Here is a 20844-nt window from a genome sequence, read left to right as displayed (position 1 = left end):
GACTGCAGGAGGTCGTTCTGGACCCCCGCTGGACTTTTGGCAAGTCTTGTGGGGGTCAGGAGGCCCCCCCAAGCTGGCCAAAAGTCCCTGGGGGTCCAGCGGGGGTCCGGGAGCGATCTCCAACGCTCCTGACCTCGGGGGACAAAAAACAAAATGGCGCCGGCGCTACCTTTGACCTGTCATATGACAAGGCAAAGGTAGCGCCGGCGCCATTTCTGCAAGCACCGGAGGTCCGAGAGTAAATGATCGCACCGGGACCCTTCCTCTGGACCCCAGGTAATTTAAGGCATTTTGGGGGGGTTCGGGAGGGTGGGGATTTATTTTAAAGGGTCAGGGTGGGTTTTAGGGATGTTTTAGTGTGCCGGTTTTCGATTTTCACGATATTTAAAAAACCCAAACGGCGACGATCCGATTCCCTCCCCCTCCCAGCCGAAATCGATCGTTAAGGTGATCGATCACACGATTCACATCTCTACTAACCACCAAGTCTGATGCACCTGAGTGAAATGTGTGAAAGCAGAATAACACAGATCTCCTCTGCTTGTAGGTTATGAGACAGATTTTACAAGCACTGATTTCCATATGTGAATGTTTAATCCTGGGGATCAATAATGATTTGCATATATCCAAATAAAATATTCTGAATTTCCCTGTTACTGGTATTTATGCTTCTATCTCTACAGCACAGATCAGAGCTGGAACCAAGAGAACGTCATCCTTACAATGAGGCTGCCACAAACTTTGCTGTTCTGGATCTTAGTTTGGATTTCAGGTATACATACAAAATAATCCAGTTTATATCCAAAATAATCCAGTTTATACATATATCAGTTTCATGCCATACATGGCATGAAACTGATATATGTATAAACTGGATTATCCATAAACATAATGGTGCAAATATTAATTTAACAATTCTTTCTGTTCTTTCTCCAGATGTTCAGTCTCAGACTCCTATGCTGTCGCCTGCTGTTCTCTCTGTGAGTCTCGGACGAAGTGCAACTTTTACCTGTGATGTTGGACTAAAGGAAGGCTATGCTATACACTTACTGAGCCAGATCCCAGGAGAGGTACCGAAGCTCCTCCTGTATCATCATCATACGTACTCAGCACCAATCTATGTGTCTGGAATATCATCAGCCCATTTCTCAGCCACTCTGAACAGCGCTGGGACGGTGTATCAGTTCCTCATAAAGAATGCAGAAGTTACAGACACCGCTCTCTATTACTGTGCAAAGTGGTATCCAACTATCTCAGCATCCCACTGTGATACAGCGCCTGACAAAAACCCAGACTGATCTGTCACTGTCACACAAAGAGGAAGAGCACAGAGCAGGTGTTAGACATGATGAGCTGAAAGCACTGAGAGATGGAGGGAGAGGGTGTGTTGCTTCCTTCTCTTTCCCTCTGCCATAGTCCAGGATCCACATTACAGTAAGATCTGTGGGAGGGAAACTCCCTTATCCTACTCCAGGACACAGTCTGGGTCACTGACTCCGGGCTCTATCTCTGTCTCATCCCAAATGCAATAATCTTGGTAAAGAGGAGTGAGATTCTGAATTTCCTAGTGATGATGGTAAAGTCTGGGGTCCAAATCCCACTTGCCCCAGTGACCTCAGCCTTATTCTCAGCACTGCCCCAAACAAGTAGTACTGGGCATTGACTCATTTCAGCCAGGATCACTCTGTCCTGACCCCTTCTGCCTCTTACGAATGTAGCAGGACCCCCAGTTGGCTTGCTGGCTGCACCCGAGGAGCTACAATGCTGTGGTCCATCTGGCGGGGGATGGCTTGACCTCCTGCGACCTTGGTGTGGCTGTGCCCATGGTCATTCACATGTACCAGTTCCTGGGCAGAGGAAGTCCTCCAACAGGAAGAAGGGGGCAAAAGGAGGGCACAGTGACCCTCTCACACTCGGCCCTGGTGTCCAAGGCAAAGGAAAAGCAAAAGTCACAAAGGTTTTCCTTCAGTTTCAAAATCAAGATCCATGCGAGAAGTGAAAAGGTAAGAAACAGCATTAGGAGACTCAACGTTTCCTTGACCTTCTCTCCCTGCACCAGCTTCCATCTCCCCTGCAGGGTAGGACAGCCTTGCTGTGGTTTCAACATCCAAACACTGTGAGAAAGTGGCAAAACCTCCTGATCAAAAATGAGCCCTCAGAACCCAATGGATCCACAGACTCCTGCCAGAATCTCCAACAATTTCAGTTTCCTTCACCCTTGCTGGTGACTTTTTAGCAGAAAACCAGAACCCAGCCCCTCTGGACTTCAGGAGTCTTCCCTTTCCACTCTAAATGTCCAAAAGTAGCAAAATGGGTAAATCTCCAAAATCTCCTCCCTGGGCCACCTCCACTGTGAGGCAAAGATGGGAGATAAAGGAAAGGCAGGAGCTCCACAATGCAAAAGGAGCCCTTTCCTGATAATGTTAGTGACGGGCCAGGATCAGGAGGCAGTAGCAACCAAGAAAAAAGAACCGGTGAACACCAAGGATCCTTAATTCTTTATTCAGCGCTATGCATCAAAAAAGCCCGACTCACTCGAAAGAGCTGCTTCAGGGGCTAATGAAATACATATAAAAACAATTAAATACATATAAATACATTAAAAACATGTCAAACATTTAAGACATATAAAGCCATGTATACAACACATTATAAAATCATAAAAAATGATAATATAATAAATAATAAGGACATACAATAATGTCAAAAAGTACTTAAAAAAGCAAAAGACAACAACTTTCATTCAACTCAAACTACTGGATGTATGATTTCAATTATGAGAATGCATAGATGAATAATATTAATTGTGGAAATAAAATCATAACTAACATAACATAATTGAGTGTGCACCTAGAAAATACACAGAAACTCAGTGCATGAACACTTAAATGTGAATCCAAAGTTAATGAGCAGGGCGGACTTAGAGCACCAAAAGTTCACTTACCAACATAGAAACCTTTAATGTCAAGTTCTATAAACGCCAGAGAAGTGCAGGATGGAAAGGTACTGTGTATCTCCCTATTTGTGGGTTTTATTTTTCATTGTGCCTGTTACTATGTGGCCTAAACGTGGGATTCAGTTTTGTTTTAAGAATCACAGTGCTTAAGATACTCAATAGGTTATTCCAGTAATATTCATTCATTGCAACTGGTTTTCTTGTGCTTGTTTTTTAGCACAAACAGTGAAGGTATTTGCTGGATGCAGGCTACCTTGGCATCTCCTGCTATAGATATTTATTTACATTTTTAGGTGCACACTCAATTATGTTATGTTAGTTATGATTTTATTTCCACAATTAATATTATTCATCTATGCATTCTCATAATTGAAATCATACATCCAGTAGTTTGAGTTGAATGAAAGTTGTTGGCTTTTGCTTTTTTAAGTACATTTTGACATTATTGTATGTCCTTATTATTTATTATATTATCATTTTTTATGATTTTATAATGTGTTGTATACATGGCTTTATATGTCTTAAATGTTTGACATGTTTTTAATGTATTTATATGTATTTAATTGTTTTTATATGTGTTTCATTAACCCCTGAAGCAGCTCTTTCGAGTGAGTCAGGCTTTTTTGATGCATAGCGCTGAATAAAGAATTAAGGATCCTTGGTGTTCACCGGTTCTTTTTTTCTTGGTTGCTACTGCAATATTGGACCGGTTTCCGGTTTGCTTTTTTCAAGATCAGGCGGCAGCCTCGGCCTGTGAGGTCCTGCTCCGGGCGACGGCTCAGTGCATGCGTTTGCCAGCCAATGGGCACGGAATAGCCTGCTCTGCTCACTTCCTGACCACCCATAGGATTTTGTTCTACTCTGCAATATTTAATTTTTTCTCTTCTGCACTGTATCTCATTTCTGATTTGCAGGCCTTGTTTGCTGGTTATACTCTGACTCTCAGAGCTGATGTATTGATCTGGTACCACCAGCAGGTGGCGATGGATGGAAACCGATCTAAAGCAGACTTAAGTAGCCTCGGACAGGTCACAGGACAGGCCTGCGGGAGATTATAAGTTACCTTAACACAGCAGCAATACGGACACGGTGCTCACTCAGTCCCCGTCTAAACACCACTTAACGAGAATACAAATAATTTAAAAGACACCTTAAGCAGATAAATACATCAGTGAACTAATAATAAACGTAAAACACCAGAATAATTTTGGACAGCAAAAGTCATTATAGAGCAGTCGCACAAACTACTGGTCCACTAATTTGTCCACTAATTTGTCCATAGAGAGTGAGATAGGATTCCTTTGGTTTCAACTGAGTCTCAAAATAATTAAGACAAATGTTAGAGTCAGTTAAGCACAAATATAGATACAGTACAGTACTGGGAGCCTGGCAACTTTTGAGCTGTGTTCATCCCGACATTGCTGTCAATTAGAGGAATGGGGCGGAGAAGAGGAGGAAGATCTATAAATTCTGTCTTTTCCATACCCCCCACTCTCTCCCTCTCCCCCTCCCCCCACACCCCACCACCTCCCTCCCCCCCTCCAGGAATGATGCCTGCATTCTACACCCGCCACAAGTCACAGCACACTCTGCCCTCAGCCGAGTCCCGAGCCCTGGAATCCCGGCTGCAGACTGAGCTGTGCCTGTTCCAGCCCCTCTCCTCCAGCTTTTCCCCCGAGCATTGCCTGAAGTGAGTGCTCCAGGCTCGCTCCTTCCCCTGCAGGATTCCTGAGGAAAGGACGGGAGATAAGATTGGAGCAGACACTAGAAAACAGAAAACAATTGCTCTGCTCCCTTCTCCAGGTCTGGTATCAGGCATAAAATCTCTCTCTCTGTAAAATAGAAGGGAGTGCACTGGTTGGCGTCACTGCTAAAAGAAAATCGTTTGGGTGAGACTGGGAGGCCTCACCAGAGTGTGGAAAAAATATATCTTGCTCCCTGACGTCTCTCTAACGGAATCCCAAGGTGTCTTAAAATGGCTGCGCTAAATAGCACTGAGTCCTCCAATCAGAGCCTCCAGGTGGGAGGGACCAGAGGGTATGGACGGCCTCCTTTCTAGTGTGTTCTAAGGCCAGGGGTAGTGGCATCCAGTGGCCAGACTGGGAGGCTCTGCCACATGTGGACAGTAGATTTGGTCCCTATAGAATTTAGCAGCTGTACCCTATAGAAGGCACTCGGTGCCATTAAATAGAGACTTACAATAGTCTACGTGGGGTTAGTGCATCTATGACAGCAGCAAGGTGGTTTCTCAAAGTAGTTGTGAGGTTTATGAATCTGGCACAAATGGAGAAAGGAGGTATTTCCTACCATTGAAATGTGGAATTAAAATGTCAAACCAGTGAAATGTCTGTGTCCTCCTGGCTCCTTTCATGCCACTCATGTTACAATTCCTGGTCTCAAGAATTCCTGTTCCTACCTCCCAGCAGCAGGCCCGGGTTGTGGCCCTTCTCGCTCCAGCCGCACCTGTCGGCCGCTGCTGCGGTCCTGACGCTTCCCGGCTCTCCAGCTCGGCCCTGGACTGCTCCTTGCCTCCCCCTCCGTGGCGGAGGGGGTGCTGCTGCCTCGACCTCCGCAAGGGCCACCTCCCAGCCGCAGCGAAGGAACGATGCCATGCCGCACTTGCTGTCGCAGCCGCCTTGCTTGGCCCCTGCTCCTAGGGGCGTGCGCCGCCGGTCAGAATTTAAAGAGGCCACGGTAGGGAAAAGTTCCCGTGGCCCCTAGTGATGACGTTGCCAGAGGCCCCTCTAAAATCAGCCAGCCCTGGTACCCAAGGGCTCAACCTGTGTGGAACGTGGGCTGGTAGTGGCGAAGCTGCAGCTGGGCTCTGCTTCCTATCCGGCCTCGCCACCCGACGGTGGGGACCTCTGTTCCCATTGCCACTGGTCATCTGCTTGAGTCACAGTAGATAAGGATTCACTCTGGTTTACCCAGCAGGAGGAAGGGCAGAAGGCTGACGATTCTCCTGGATCTTCCAGGAGATTGGGGAGTTTAGGTCTGGAGGAATCAACCTTTACCTTTGTACATTACCCTCCCCCTATACTCTCTTCACTCTGAAGATGAAAATACCGTGGAGTGAAATATTCAGGGAATAAATCTAAACAGAATGAAGCAGCATGGGGGGGTGTTCCGAGATGGCGTCGTGAGGAGAGGATGTGGAATGTAGTAGTTCTCGTATTGCTCGTTTTTGTAACTATTTCCTAAATGCCTCATACAAAGAGAAAAGGACGGGTCAGAGATGGTGCCTCGGCCTCTCTAAAACCTGCACTTGTTCAGACGAGCATAGCCGGCCTCTACCCACCTGCAGATGTGAATGCTCCAGAGGTTCCCGCGAGAGCAGAGGGAGGAGAGCACACACCCCCCCCCCCCCCCCCGCTCATGGGTGAGACATCATTGAGTCCTGGAGGTTCGACGACGCCCTCTCCACCGCTGTGCGGCGTGACTGCGGGCCCGGACACGCCCCAGAGACAGAAGGCGTCCTAAGGGGTGAGCGTCTCCGAGGAGAATCCCGCAGGGTCTAAAGCGGCATTTGTCATCGAGGGTGGCAGGTTATCTTCCTCTCCACGGCTGGAAGGGCTGACTCTCGATTGTGTGCGAGAGGGAGATGGTGTTTGGGCCACCGTGGAACGGAGTGAGACGGACATTTTCCTAAAACATCTCAAGTGGTAACTTTTACTTCTCAGTCATTATTGGTGAAACCAAGTGTAGTGACTTTAGATTCATTATGGCAAGCTATTTCTCTTTTGGAAAACTCAATAATAACTCTGACCACGGCTATTAAAGGTACTCAAGTTCAGTTTAATAACTTAAACCATGTTGTGTCTTTGCACACAGAAAAAATTGAAGACATGGACTCAAAGATTACCCAAATAAAATCTGTCCAGAATGGCCTTATACAAGGTGATACAGCTTTAACTAGAAGAATGGAAAATCTAGAGAAAGCTGCGAGAGATCTAAATTTAAGAGTTCACCGAGGGAACAATTTAGATGTTACCTACAAGAAATATTACAAATTTCAACAGAAGCACTACCACCAATTTCTAAAGTGTATTTTCTTCCACAAACCAAGATGGAAGGAGAAAACCAACAAGTTACTGGGCCAGTGTGTTTGAATTTAACAGAGATTTTGGAATCCTCTTTAGAGGCACAGATAGAGAAAAGGGTACATAGAGGGTATTCCTATTATGAAGCAATATTTTCAGAATATTGTCCTGGTCAGAAGACAATACAAAATCTACCAGCAATCCACATCTGGGCCAAAAGGTCTGGATGTACCCAGATGTATCTAAGGCAACACAGCAAGGACGGAGGAAATTTCTAGTTCTACGTATGCGTGCACGACAGATGGGGATCAGGAAGTTATTCGTTTCCCATGTAAATGTGTTATGAAGATAACTGGTGCCAGAGATATTTTTTATGACCCTTCCCAGTTAGAGTTGTTTCTGGACTCTCATCAACGGGACCAAGAAGTAGCTCCTGTCCCTGTCGTCGGTGAATGAATAGAGATCTGCATTCCATCCTCTTCCCTTTTTCCATTTCTATGGGGTATTGCTCTATTGATGGTTACTGCCCCCATCCACTTTATTGTAACTTCAGCTTATGGGAAAATTATTATGTAAAATGGTAAATGGTTTCCTTCCATGATGAACCTGATATTTTCTGGGGCATGGCTTTTTGCTGTCTGTAAATGTGAACAATTCAATAAATAATAAAAAAGAATGAAGCAGCAGCTCTGAGTGCACAGTATGAGATGGGTTTTACTAGCTCTAATTTCCATATGTGCAAATGTAACTCCGGGATTAGGACAAATTACTAATTTGCATGTACACTCCCCGGGGGTCTCCCTGCTGCTGGTATTTATGCTCCCACCCAGTGTCTGCCTTCAGGTTACAGCACAGATCAGAGCTGGGAGCAGAAGAACTTCACCCTCACAATGAGGCTGCCCCAGACCTTGTTATTCTCTGTCCTGCTCTGGATTGCAGGTATGTAAGGCACTGGATATTTATAAACTGAATTACCCATAATAATAATGGTGCAAATATTAATTTAACAATTCTTTCTGTTCTGTTTTCCAGCTGTTCAGTCTCAGACTCCTGTGCTGTCGCCTGCTGTTCTCTCTGTGAGTCTCAGACAAAGTGCAACTTTTACCTGTGATGTTGGAGTAAAGGATGGAAGTGCTACACTCTTCCTGAGCCAGATCCCGGGAGAGGCACCGAAGCTCCTCCTGTATCACCATCACTCCTACTCAGCACCAAAGTATGGGCCAGGAATATCCTCAGCCCATTTCTCAGCCTCTGTGAACAGCGCTGGGTCGGAGTATCAGTTCCTCATAAAGAATGCAGAAGTTACAGACACCGCTCTCTATTACTGTTATAAATGGTATAACAGTCCCCCAGGATACCACTGTGATACAGCGCCTGACAAAAACCCAGACTGATCTGTCACTGTCACACAAAGAGGAAGAGCACAGAGCAGGTGCACAGCCTGGGTTACTGACTCCTGTGCATAATCTGGGTCACTGGCCCCAGGCTCTGTCTGTATCTCACCCTCACTGCACAGTCTGGGTTAATGACTCCTGTGCATAATCTGGGTCACTGGCCCCAGGCTCTGTCTGTATCTCACCCTCACTGCACAGCCTGGGTTACTGACTCCTGTGCATAATCTGGGTCTCTGGCCCCAGGCTCTGTCTGTATTGCACTCTCACTGCACAGCCTGGGTTACTAACTCATACAAAATGTACAGTCTGGTCCATAACTGCTAGGTTTGTCATTAACTTGGGGCCCTTTTGATGAATTGTAATATGTGAAGCACACGATCTTAGGGACTGGTCCGATTTACTACTGGTCAGGCTGCTCACTGCCATGCAGAAGGCTTGGGTGTGATTCCTGGTCTTGCTTTTTCCTCATTGATATAGGAGGCTTTGGGGATACTGTGGAAGAAGCATTTGCTGTACCTGGCATGAGAGAACCACTGTTAGTTACGTAGGGGAGCAATTTACACAGAGCCCGAGCAGTTTCAAACTATGCAGGTGCTGTTACTCTGCTTATTTTATGCTAATTTCCAGTCTACACCTGTTATTTGTGTAGGTGGCCGTGGGAGGGCCAAATAATGACCACCCATGCACTTATATGCAAGTACCCAAGACAAGTTACAATGTAATAGGGTGCGTACAGTTGAAAGTAATCTATATGTGCATTATTTTACTCCCAGAGGTGAAACACTAACTCCTGCCTCCCCCCCCCCCCCCAGGAATGCCTCCTTTTAGTGTGGTTAAAGGTCCGTGCATGAGGGCAGCCAATCATGCGTCTAATCATATTCAAGGAGGGCAATATTCAGTCAAACCATGTTACCTAGGTAAATAATATTCATCAGCTAAATGCCTTTGAAATTTCTCTGAACCATAATGGTAGATGAAGACCCACTGCACCATCCACCCTGCCTGGTTCATTTTCTGTTCTGTTCTATTAAAACACTAGAACAGACAACTTCTTTTACACCTTAGAACAGCCGCTGGAACACTTTTATGCAGCTTCTATTTTAGGCTCTATCAGTGAAAGAAGGACCTCAAAAGATGAAGCAGGATGAGCGGAAATTGAGAAAATTCACCAGCAAGAAAGCGTGCTGCCGGCTGTTCTAGGGAGTATGAATTGTGGAGCAAACATCGAAGGGGGTGGGCTAACATTTTCAGCAATCAAAGATCATCAAAAATGATGAAAAGTCACCAAATTTCAACCCACTGGGATCATGTTACATGGATTGTACAAGCCTTTAAAATATTCACCAGCATGAAAACCTGCCATTGGCTGTTCTAGTTTAAGGACATATCCCAGCTTCAGAAGTTTGACCACTCTTAGGGTATTCCTTCTTCTCTTGTCGTTATCTCTCTTTGGTTCTCTATTTAGCTGAGTAGCTTGACTTACAAGTTCCCGTACTTACTCTAAAAGCCAGCCTCTTCTAGCACTCCTGTCTAAACCAGCAAACTATCAGTGCTGCTGCCAGAAAAATAGTGAAGCTCCTGCCTAAACATCCAGTCATCTAGATCCCCCATAGACTTGCCAGATGGTACCTGGCAACTATCAGTCTTTCAAGGACTTGCCTGCAGGGTGCACACATACAATGGTCTGAAGTGAACTGCGCAGTCTGTGGTGTTTATCTAAAAGGTTAGCACTGAATATCGGCATCAGACACACTGCAGGAAGAGAAAATCAAATTTCATATCTGTTTTGAATGGCAGATTATAGAAAGATGACTGTTGTAATTTCTATTTGATTGTTTATTTGTCTATGTCATTTTGGTATAATTATATAACTTTAACATTGTTACCTACCAACACATGGGACAGAGCAGATACAAATATTTCAATTCAACAAATAAATAATTTCACATAGTAATAGCAACATAGCTGGTACTCGACCATCACCAAATTGTCAATGCTAACCTAGTTAGTTTCTGGTAAGTTAGAGCCTGTTGGCACCAACCTGGCCACGCCATGGTTGTGGAATCACTAGAATAAAAGATGTAATGTTGTTAACTTCATTCTTCATGTTCCTCCTCGGACCCCATAGAAGAAGGAAGCGGTCACAGAGTAGGTTTGGATCAGCTTCTGAGAGGCCTGCTTGGACACCGCCTCCCTCCGGAGCAGAAAACTGTTCGTTGTGAAGAGGAAATGTCCTTGATGTAGCAGGAGAGTTTCCAAGTATCTTGTATGGTGCCTGTGTGTCTTTAGGAACAGTTCATTGAACCTTGGGTATCTTGGATGATGCCTGTGTGTCTTTAGGAACAGTCCATTGAACCTTGTGTATCTTGGATGGTGCCTGTGTGTCTTTAGGAACATTCCATTCAACCTTGTATTTCTTGGATGGTGCCTGTGTGTCTTTAGGAACAGTTCATTGAACCTTGGGTATCTTGGATGATGCCTGTGTGTCTTTAGGAACAGTCCATTGAACCTTGTGTATCTTGGATGGTGCCAGTGTGTCTTTAGGAACATTCCATTCAACCTTGTATTTCTTGGATGGTGCCTGTGTGTCTTTAGGAACAGTTCATTGAACCTTGGGTATCTTGGATGATGCCTGTGTGTCTTTAGGAACAGTCCATTGAACCTTGTGTATCTTGGATGGTGCCTGTGTGTCTTTAGGAACATTCCATTCAACCTTGTATTTCTTGGATGGTGCCTGTGTGTCTTTAGGAACAGTTCATTGAACCTTGGGTATCTTGGATGATGCCTGTGTGTCTTTAGGAACAGTCCATTGAACCTTGTGTATCTTGGATGGTGCCTGTGTGTCTTTAGGAACAGTTCATTGAACCTTGTGTATCTTGGATGGTGCCTGTGTCTGTGTGTCTTTAGGAACATTCCATTGAACCTTGTGTATCTTGGATGGTGCCTGTGTGCTTTAGGAACAGTCCATTGAATCTTGTGTATCTTGGATGGTGCCTGTGTGTCTTTAGGAACAGTCCATTGAACCTCCTGTATCTTGGATGGTGCCTATGTGCTTTAGGAACAGTCCATTGAACCTTGTGTATCTTGCATGGTGCCTGTGTATCTTTAGGAACAGTTCATTGAACCTTGTGTATCCTGGATGGTGCCTGTGTCTGTATGTCTTTAGGAACATTCCATTGAACCTTGTGTATCTTGGATGGTGCCTGTGTGCTTTAGGAACAGTCCATTGAACTTGTGTATCTTGGATGGTGCCTGTGTGTCTTTAGGAACAGTCCATTGAACCTCCTGTATCTTGGATGGTGCCTGTGTGCTTTAGGAACAGTCCATTGAACCTTGTGTATCTTGCATGGTGCCTGTGTATCTTTAGTAACAGTTCATTGAACCTTGTGTATCCTGGATGGTGCCTGTGTCTGTATGTCTTTAGGAACATTCCATTGAACCTTGTGTATCTTGGATGGTGCCTGTGTGCTTTAGGAACAGTCCATTGAACCTTGTGTATATTGGATGGTGCCTGTGTGTCTTTAGGAACAGTCCATTGAACCTTGTGTATCTTGGATGGTGCCTGAGTGTTATTAGGAACAGTCCATTGAACCTTGTGTATCTTGGATGGTGCCTGAGTGTTATTAGGAACAGTCCATTGAACCTTGTGTATCTTGGATGGTGCCTGTGTGTCTTTAGGAACATTCCATTGAACCTTGTGTATCTTGTATGGTGTCTGTGTGCTTTAGGAACAGTCCATTGAACCTTGTGTATCTTGGATGGTGCTTGTGTGCTTTAGGAACATTCCATTGAACCTTGTGTATCTTGAATGGTGCCTGAGTGTTATTAGGAACAGTCCATTGAACCTTGTGTATCTTGGATTGGGCCTGTGTGTCTTTAGGAACATTCCATTGAACCTTGTGTATCTTGGATGGTGTTTGTGTATCTTTAGGAACAGTCCATTGAGTCTTGTGTATCTTGGATGGTGCCTGTGTGCTTTAGGAACAGTCCATTGAACCTTGTGTATCTTGGATTGGGCCTGTGTGTCTTTAGGAACATTCCATTGAACCTTGTGTATCTTGGATGGTGTTTGTGTATCTTTAGGAACAGTCCATTGAGCCTTGTGTATCTTGGATGGTGCCTGTGTGCTTTAGGAACAGTCCATTGAACCTTGTGTATCTTGGATGGTGCCTGTGTGTCTTTAGGAACATTCCATTGAACCTTGTGTATCTTGGATGGTGCCTGTATATCTTTAGGAACAGTCCATTGAACCTTGTGTATTTTGGATGGTGCCTGTGTGTCTTTAGGAACAGTCCATTGAACCTTCTGTATCTTGGATGGTGCCTGTGTATCTTTAGGAACATTCCATTGAACCTTGTGTATCTTGGATGGTGCCTTTGTGTCTTTAGGAACAGTCCATTGAACCTTCTGTATCTTGGATGGTGCCTGTGTATCTTTAGGAACATTCCATTGAACCTTGTGTATCTTGGATGGTGCCTGTGTGTCTTTAGGAACAGTCCATTGAACCTTCTGTATCTTGGATGGTGCCTGTGTGTGTTTAGGAACAGTCCATTGAACCTTGTGTATCTTGGATGGTGCCTGTGTGTCTTTAGGAACAGTCCATTGAGCCTTGTGTATCTTGGATGATGCCTGTGTGTCTTTAGGAACAGTCCATTGAGCCTTGTGTATCTTGGATGATGCCTGTGTGTCTTTAGGAACAGTCCATTGAGCCTTGTGTATCTTGGATGATGCCTGTGTGTCTTTAGGATCAGTCCATTGAGCCTTGTGTATCTTGGATGGTGCCTGTGTGTTGAAAGCTCAGGGAGCTTCGATAGGATTGTGACTATCAAGCATTTAGAAAACTACAAATCTCTGAACCACGACCAAGTTCAATTCTCTTTTTTCACTGCATTACCCCCAAAGAGAGAGGTGTCGCAGAGTCAGAAAGAAGCTGGACCTTTGGTCTTTTTTTTAAAATATAAACTAACCAGCTAACCACGAAGTATGATGCACCCGAGTGAAATGTGTGAAAGCAGAAGAACACAGATCTCCTCTGCTTGTAGGGTATGAAACAGGTTTTACAAGTACTGATTTCCATATGTGAATGTTTAATCCTGGGGATCAATAATGATTTGCATATATCCAAATAAAATATTCTGAATTTCCCTGTTACTGGTATTTATGCTTCTATCTCTACAGTACAGATCAGAGCTGGAACCAAGAGAACATCATCCTTACAATGAGGCTGCCACAGACTTTGCTGTTTGGATCTTAGTTTGGATTTCAGGTATGTATGGCATGAAACTGAAATATCTATAAACTGGATTATCCATAAACATAATGGTGCAAATATTAATTAAACAATTCTTTCTGTTCTGTTCTCCAGATGTTCAGTCTCAGACTCCTGTGCTGTCGCCTGCTGTTCTCTATGTGAGTCTCGGACAAAGTGCATCTTTTACCTGTGATGTTGGACTAAAGGAAGGCAATGCTATACACTTACTGAGCCAGATCCCAGGAGAGGCACCGAAGCTCCTCCTGTATCACCATCACTCCTACTCAGCACCAAAGTATGGGCCGGGAATATCCTCAGCCCATTTCTCAGCCACTGTGAACAGCGCTGGAACGGTGTATCAGTTCCTCATAAAGAATGCAGAAGTTACAGACACCGCTCTCTATTACTGTCTGAAATGGTACGACAGTCCCCCAGGATACCACTGTGATACAGCGCCTGACAAAAACCCAGACTGATCTGTCACTGTCACACAAAGAGGAAGAGCACAGAGCAGGTGTTAGACATGATGAGCTGAAAGTACTGAGAGATGGAGGGAGGGAGCTGTGCTGCTCCTCCCTGCTGCTTCCTTGTCTTTCCCTCTGCCATTCTCCAGGATCCACATCACAGCCAGATCTGCAGGAGGGAAACTCCCATATCCTACTCCAGGACACAGTCTGGGTCACTGACTCCAGGCTCTATCTCTGTCTCATCCCAAATGCAATAATCTTGGTAAAGAGCAGCGAGATTCTGAATTTCCTAGTGATGATGGTAAAGTCTGGGGTCCAAGAAGAATGGGCAAAAAGAAAGACACACTGACCCTCTCACACTCGGCCCTGGTGTCCAAGGCAAAGGAAAAGCAAAAGTCACAAAGGTTTTCCTTCAGTTTAAAAATCAAGATCCATGCGAGAACTGAAAAGATAAGAAACAGCATTAGGAGACTCAATGTTTCCTTGACCTTCTCTCCCTGCACCAGCTTCCATCTCCCCTGCAGGGTAGGACAGCCTTGCTGTGGTTTCAACATCCAAACACTGTGAGAAAGTGGCAAAACCTCCTGATCAGAAATTATCCCTCAGAACCCAATGGATCCTCAGACTCCTGCCAGAATCTCCAACAATTTCAGTTTCCTTCACCCTTGCTGGTGACTTTTTAGCAGAAAACCAGAACCCAGCCCCTCTAGACTTCGGGGGCCTTCCCTTTCCACTCTAAAAGTCCAAAAGTAGCAAAATGGGTAAATCTCCAAAATCTCCTCCCTGGGCCACCTCCACTGTGAGGCAAAGATGGGAGATAAAGGAAAGGCAGGAGCTCCACAATGCAAAAGGAGCCCTTTCCTGATAATGTTAGTGACGGGCCAGGATCAGGAGGCAGTAGCAACCAAGAAAAAAGAACCGGTGAACACCAAGGATCCTTAATTCTTTATTCAGCGCTATGCATCAAAAAAGCCCGACTCACTCGAAAGAGCTGCTTCAGGGGCTAATGAAATACATATAAAAACAATTAAATACATATAAATACATTAAAAACATGTCAAACATTTAAGACATATAAAGCCATGTATACAACACATTATAAAATCATAAAAAATGATAATATAATAAATAATAAGGACATACAATAATGTCAAAAAGTACTTTAAAAAGCAAAAGCCAACAATTTTCATTCAACTCAAACTACTGGATGTATGATTTCAAATATGAGAATGTATAGATGAATAATATTAATTGTGGAAATAAAATCATAACTAACATAACATAATTGCGTGTGCACCTAGAAAATACACAGAAACTCAGTGCATGAACACTTGAATGTGAATCCAAAGTTAATGAGCAGGGCGGACTTAGAGCACCAAAAGTTCACTTACCAACATAGAAACCTTTAATGTCAAGTTCTATAAACGCCAGAGAAGTGCAGGATGGAAAGATACTGTGTATCTCCCTATTTGTGGGTTTTATTTTTCATTGTGCCTGTTACTATGTGGCCTAAACGTGGGATTCAGTTTTGTTTTAAGAATCACAGTGCTTAAGATACTCAATAGGTTATTCCAGTAATATTCATTCATTGCAACTGGTTTTCTTGTGCTTGTTTTTTAGCACAAACAGTGAAGGTATTTGCTGGATGCAGGCTACCTTGGCATCTCCTGCTATAGATATTTATTTACATTTTTAGGTGCACACTCAATTATGTTATGTTAGTTATGATTTTATTTCCACAATTAATATTATTCATCTATGCATTCTCATAATTGAAATCATACATCCAGTAGTTTGAGTTGAATGAAAGTTGTTGTCTTTTGCTTTTTTAAGTACATTTTGACATTATTGTATGTCCTTATTATTTATTATATTATCATTTTTTATGATTTTATAATGTGTTGTTATACATGGCTTTATATGTCTTAAATGTTTGACATGTTTTTAATGTATTTATATGTATTTAATTGTTTTTATATGTGTTTCATTAACCCCTGAAGCAGCTCTTTCGAGTGAGTCAGGCTTTTTTGATGCATAGCGCTGAATAAAGAATTAAGGATCCTTGGTGTTCACCGGTTCTTTTTTTCTTGGTTGCTACTGCAATATTGGACCGGTTTCCGGTTTGCTTTTTTCAAGATCAGGCGGCAGCCTCGGCCTGTGAGGTCCTGCTCCGGGCGACGGCTCAGAGCATGCGTTTGCCAGCCAATGGGCACGGAATAGCCTGCTCTGCTCACTTCCTGACCACCCATAGGATTTTGTTCTACTCTGCAATATTTAATTTTTTCTCTTCTGCACTGTATCTCATTTCTGATTTGCAGGCCTTGTTTGCTGGTTATACTCTGACTCTCAGAGCTGATGTATTGATCTGGTACCACCAGCAGGTGGCGATGGATGGAAACCGATCTAAAGCAGAATTAAGTAGCGTCGGACAGGTCACGGGACAGGGCTGCGGGAGATTATAAGTTACCTTAACACAGCAGCAATACGGACACGGTGCTCACTCAGTCCCCGTCTAAACACCACTTAACGAGAATACAAATAATTTAAAGGACACCTTAAGCAGATAAATACATCAGTGAACTAATAATAAACGTAAAACACCAGAATAATTTTGGATAGCAAAAGGCCAAATATAGATACAGTACAGTATTGATCACATTTTTATCCCTGGGAGCCTGGCAGCGTTTGAGCTATGTTCATCCCGACATTGCTGTCAATTAGCAGAATGGGAAGGAGAAGAGGAGGAAGATCTATCAATTCTGTCTTTTCCATACCCCCCACTCTCTCCCTCTCCCCCCACACCACCATGTTTTCCCCTTTCTGCCTTCCCTGACTCCAGCACTCTCTTTCCTCCCACACCCGCCACAAGTCACAGCACACTCTGCCCTCAGCCGAGTCCCGAGGCCTGGAATCTCGGCTGCAGACTGAGCTGCGCCTGTTCCAGTCCCTCTCCTCCAGCTTTTCCCCGAGCATTGCCTGAAGTGAGGGCTCCAGGCTCGCCCCCTTCCCCTGCAGATTCCTGAGGAAAGGACGGGAGATAAGATTGGAGCAGACACTGCCAAACCGAAAACAATTGCTCTGCTCCCTTCTCCAGCTCTGGTATCAGACGTAAAATCTCTCTCTCTCTGTAAAATAGAAGGGAGTGCACTGGGAGGCGTCACTGCTAAAAGAAAACCCTTTGGGTGAGACTGGGAGGCCTCACCAGAGTGTGGAAAAAAGATATCTTGCTCCCTGACGTCTCTCTAACGGAATCCCAAGGTGTCTTAAAATGGCTGCGCTAAATAGCACTGAGTCCTCCAATCAGAGCCTCCAGGTGGGAGGGACCAGAGGGTATGGACGGCCTCCTTTCTAGTGTGTTCTAAGGCCAGGGGTAGTGGCATCCAGTGGCCAGACTGGGAGGCTCTGCCACATGTGGACAGTAGATTTGGTCCCTATAGAATTTAGCAGCTGTACCCTATAGAAGGCACTCGGTGCCATTAAATAGAGACTTACAATAGTCTATGTGGGGTTAGTGCATCTATGACAGCAGCAAGGTGGTTTCTCAAAGTAGTTGAGAAGTTTGTGAATCTGGCACAAATGGAGAAAGGAGGTATTTCCTACCATTGAAATGTGGAATTAAAATGTCAAACCACTGAAATGTCTGTGTCCTCCTGGCTCCTTTCATGCCACTCATGTTACAATTCCTGGTCTCAAGAATTCCTGTTCCTACCTCCCAGCAGCAGATGGGGATCAGGTCGTTATTCGTTTCCCATGTAAATGTGTTATGAAGATAACTGGTGCCAGAGATATTTTTTATGACCCTTCCCAGGTAGAGTTGTTTCTGGACTCTCATCAACGGGACCAAGAAGTAGCTCCTGTCCCTGTCGTGGGTGAATGAATAGAGATCTGCATTCTCTCCTCTTCCCTTTTTCCATTTCTATGGGGTATTGCTCTATTGATGGTCACTCCCCCCACCCACTTTATTGTAACTTCAGCTTATGGGAAAATTGGTAAATGGTTTCCTTCCATGATGAACCTGATATTATCTGGGCCATGGCTTTTTGCTGTCTGTAAATGTGAACAATTCAATAAATAATGAAAAAGAATGAAGCAGCAGCTCTGAGTGCACAGTATGAGATGGGTTTTACTAGCTCTAATTTCCATATGTGCAAATGTAACTCCGGGATTAGGACAAATTACTAATTTGCATGTACACTCCCCGGGGGTCTCCCTGCTGCTGGTATTTATGCTCCCACCCAGTGTCTGCCTTCAGGTTACAGCACAGATCAGAGCTGGGACCAGGAGAACTTCACCCTCACAATGAGGCTGCCACAGACCTTGTTATTCTCTGTCCTGATCTGGATTGCAGGTATGTAAGGCACTGGATATTTATCAGCTGAAATACTCATAATAACCATGCTGCAAACATTAATGTAACTGTTCTGTCCTTTCTTGTTTTCCAGCTGTTCAGTCTCAGACTCCTGTGCTGTCGCCTGCTGTTCTCTCTGTGAGCCTCAGACAAAGTGCAACTTTTACCTGTGATGTTGGAATAAAGGATGAACATGCTACACTCTTCCTGAGTCAGATCCCGGGAGAGGCACCGAAGAGCCTCCTCTATCACCATCACTCCTTGACAGCACCAAACTATGGGCCTGGAATATCCTCAGCCCATTTCTCAGCCTCTGTGAACAGCGCTGGGACGGAGTATCAGCTCCTCATAAAGAATGCAGAAGCTACAGACACCGCTCTCTATTACTGTCTGAAATGGTATAACAGTCCCCCAGGATACCACTGTGATACAGCGCCTGACAAAAACCCAGCCTGATCTGTCACTGTCACACAAAGAGGAAGAGCACAGAGCAGGCGCACAGCCTGGGTTACTGACTCCTGTGCGTAATCTGGGTCACTGGCCCCAGGCTCTGTCTGTATCTCACCCTCACTGCACAGTCTGGATTACTGACTCCTGTGCATAATCTGGGTCACTGGCCCCAGGCTCTGTCTGTATCTCACCCTCACTGCACAGTCTGGGTTACTGACTCCTGTGCATAATCTGGGTCACTGGCCCCAGGCTCTGTCTGTGTCTCACCTTAACTGCACAGCCTGGGTTACTGACTCCTGTGCGTAATCTGGGTCACTGGCCCCAGGCTCTGTCTGTATCTCACCCTCACTGCACAGTCTGGGTTACTGACTCCTGTGCATAATCTGGGTCACTGGCCCCAGGCTCTGTCTGTATCTCACCCTCACTGCACAGCCTGGGTTACTGACTCCTGTGCATAATCTGGGTCACTGGCCCCAGGCTCTGTCTGTATCTCACCCTCACTGCACAGCCTGGGTTACTGACTCCTGTGCATAATCTGGGTCACTGGCCCCAGGCTCTGTCTGTATCTCACCCTCACTGCACAGACTGGGTTACTGACTCCTGTGCATAATCTGGGTCTCTGGCCCCAGGCTCTGTCTGTATTGCACTCTCACTGCACAGCCTGGGTTACTGACTCCTGTGCATAATCTGGGTCACTGGCCCCAGGCTCTGTCTGTATCTCACCCTCACTGCACAGACTGGGTTACTGACTCCTGTGCATAATCTGGGTCTCTGGCCCCAGGCTCTGTCTGTATTGCACTCTCACTGCACAGCCTGGGTTACTGACTCCTGTGCATAATCTGGGTCACTGGCCCTAGGCTCTGTCTGTATCTCACCCTCACTGCACAGTCTGGGTTACGGACTCCTGTGCATAATCTGGGGCACTGGCCCCAGGCTCTGTCTGTATCTCACCCTCACTGCACAGTCTGGGTTACTGACTCCTGTGCATAATCTGGGTCACTGGCCCCAGGCTCTGTCTGTGTCTCACCTTAACTGCACAGCCTGGGTTACTGACTCCTGTGCATAATCTGGGTCACTGGCCCCAGGCTCTGTCTGTATCTCATCCTCACTGCACAGCCTGGGTTACTGACTCCTGTGCATAATCTGGGTCACTGGCCCCAGGCTCTGTCTGTATCTCACCCTCACTGCACAGACTGGGTTACTGACTCCTGTGCATAATCTGGGTCTCTGGCCCCAGGCTCTGTCTGTATTGCACTCTCACTGCACAGCCTGGGTTACTGACTCCTGTGCATAATCTGGGTCTCTGGCCCCAGGCTCTGTCTGTATTGCACTCTCACTGCACAGCCTGGGTTACTGACTCCTGTGCATAATCTGGGTCACTGGCCCTAGGCTCTGTCTGTATCTCACCCTCACTGCACAGTCTGGGTTACGGACTCCTGTGCATAATCTGGGTCACTGGCCCCAGGCTCTGTCTGTATCTCACCCTCACTGCACAGTCTGGGTTACTGACTCCTGTGCATAATCTGGGTCACTGGCCCCAGGCTCTGTCTGTATCTCACCCTCACTGCACAGCCTGGGTTACTGACTCCTGTGCATAATCTGCGTCACTGGCCCCAGGCTCTGTCTGTATCTCACCCTCACTGCGCAGTCTGGGTTACTGACTCCTGTGCATAATCTGGGGCACTGGCCCCAGGCTCTGTCTGTATCTCACCCTCACTGCACAGTCTGGGTTACTGACTCCTGTGCATAATCTGCGTCACTGGCCCCAGGCTCTGTCTGTATCTCACCCTCACTGCACAGTCTGGGTTACGGACTCCTGTGCATAATCTGGGGCACTGGCCCCAGGCTCTGTCTGTATCTCACCCTCACTGCACAGTCTGGGTTACTGACTCCTGTGCATAATCTGGGTCACTGGCCCCAGGCTCTGTCTGTATCTCA

The 20844-nt window shown here is 45.5% G+C and overlaps 1 gene segment (V, D, J or C); it reads left to right on the top strand.

The window, feature by feature from the left end:
• Positions 1 to 1823: 1823 nt before the first annotated feature.
• LOC115097637 lies at positions 1824 to 18912 on the top strand. The segment is given in 3 exon segments: positions 1824 to 2003; positions 7827 to 7935; positions 18551 to 18912. Coding segments are annotated over 3 exon segments (651 nt in total).
• Positions 18913 to 20844: the final 1932 nt, after the last annotated feature.

Source organism: Rhinatrema bivittatum, chromosome 8 (assembly GCF_901001135.1).
Source record: "Rhinatrema bivittatum chromosome 8, aRhiBiv1.1, whole genome shotgun sequence".
Lineage (NCBI taxonomy): Eukaryota > Metazoa > Chordata > Amphibia > Gymnophiona > Rhinatrematidae > Rhinatrema > Rhinatrema bivittatum.
Note: the sequence above shows the minus strand (reverse complement) of the source record. Positions and strands in the feature narration are given on the sequence as shown.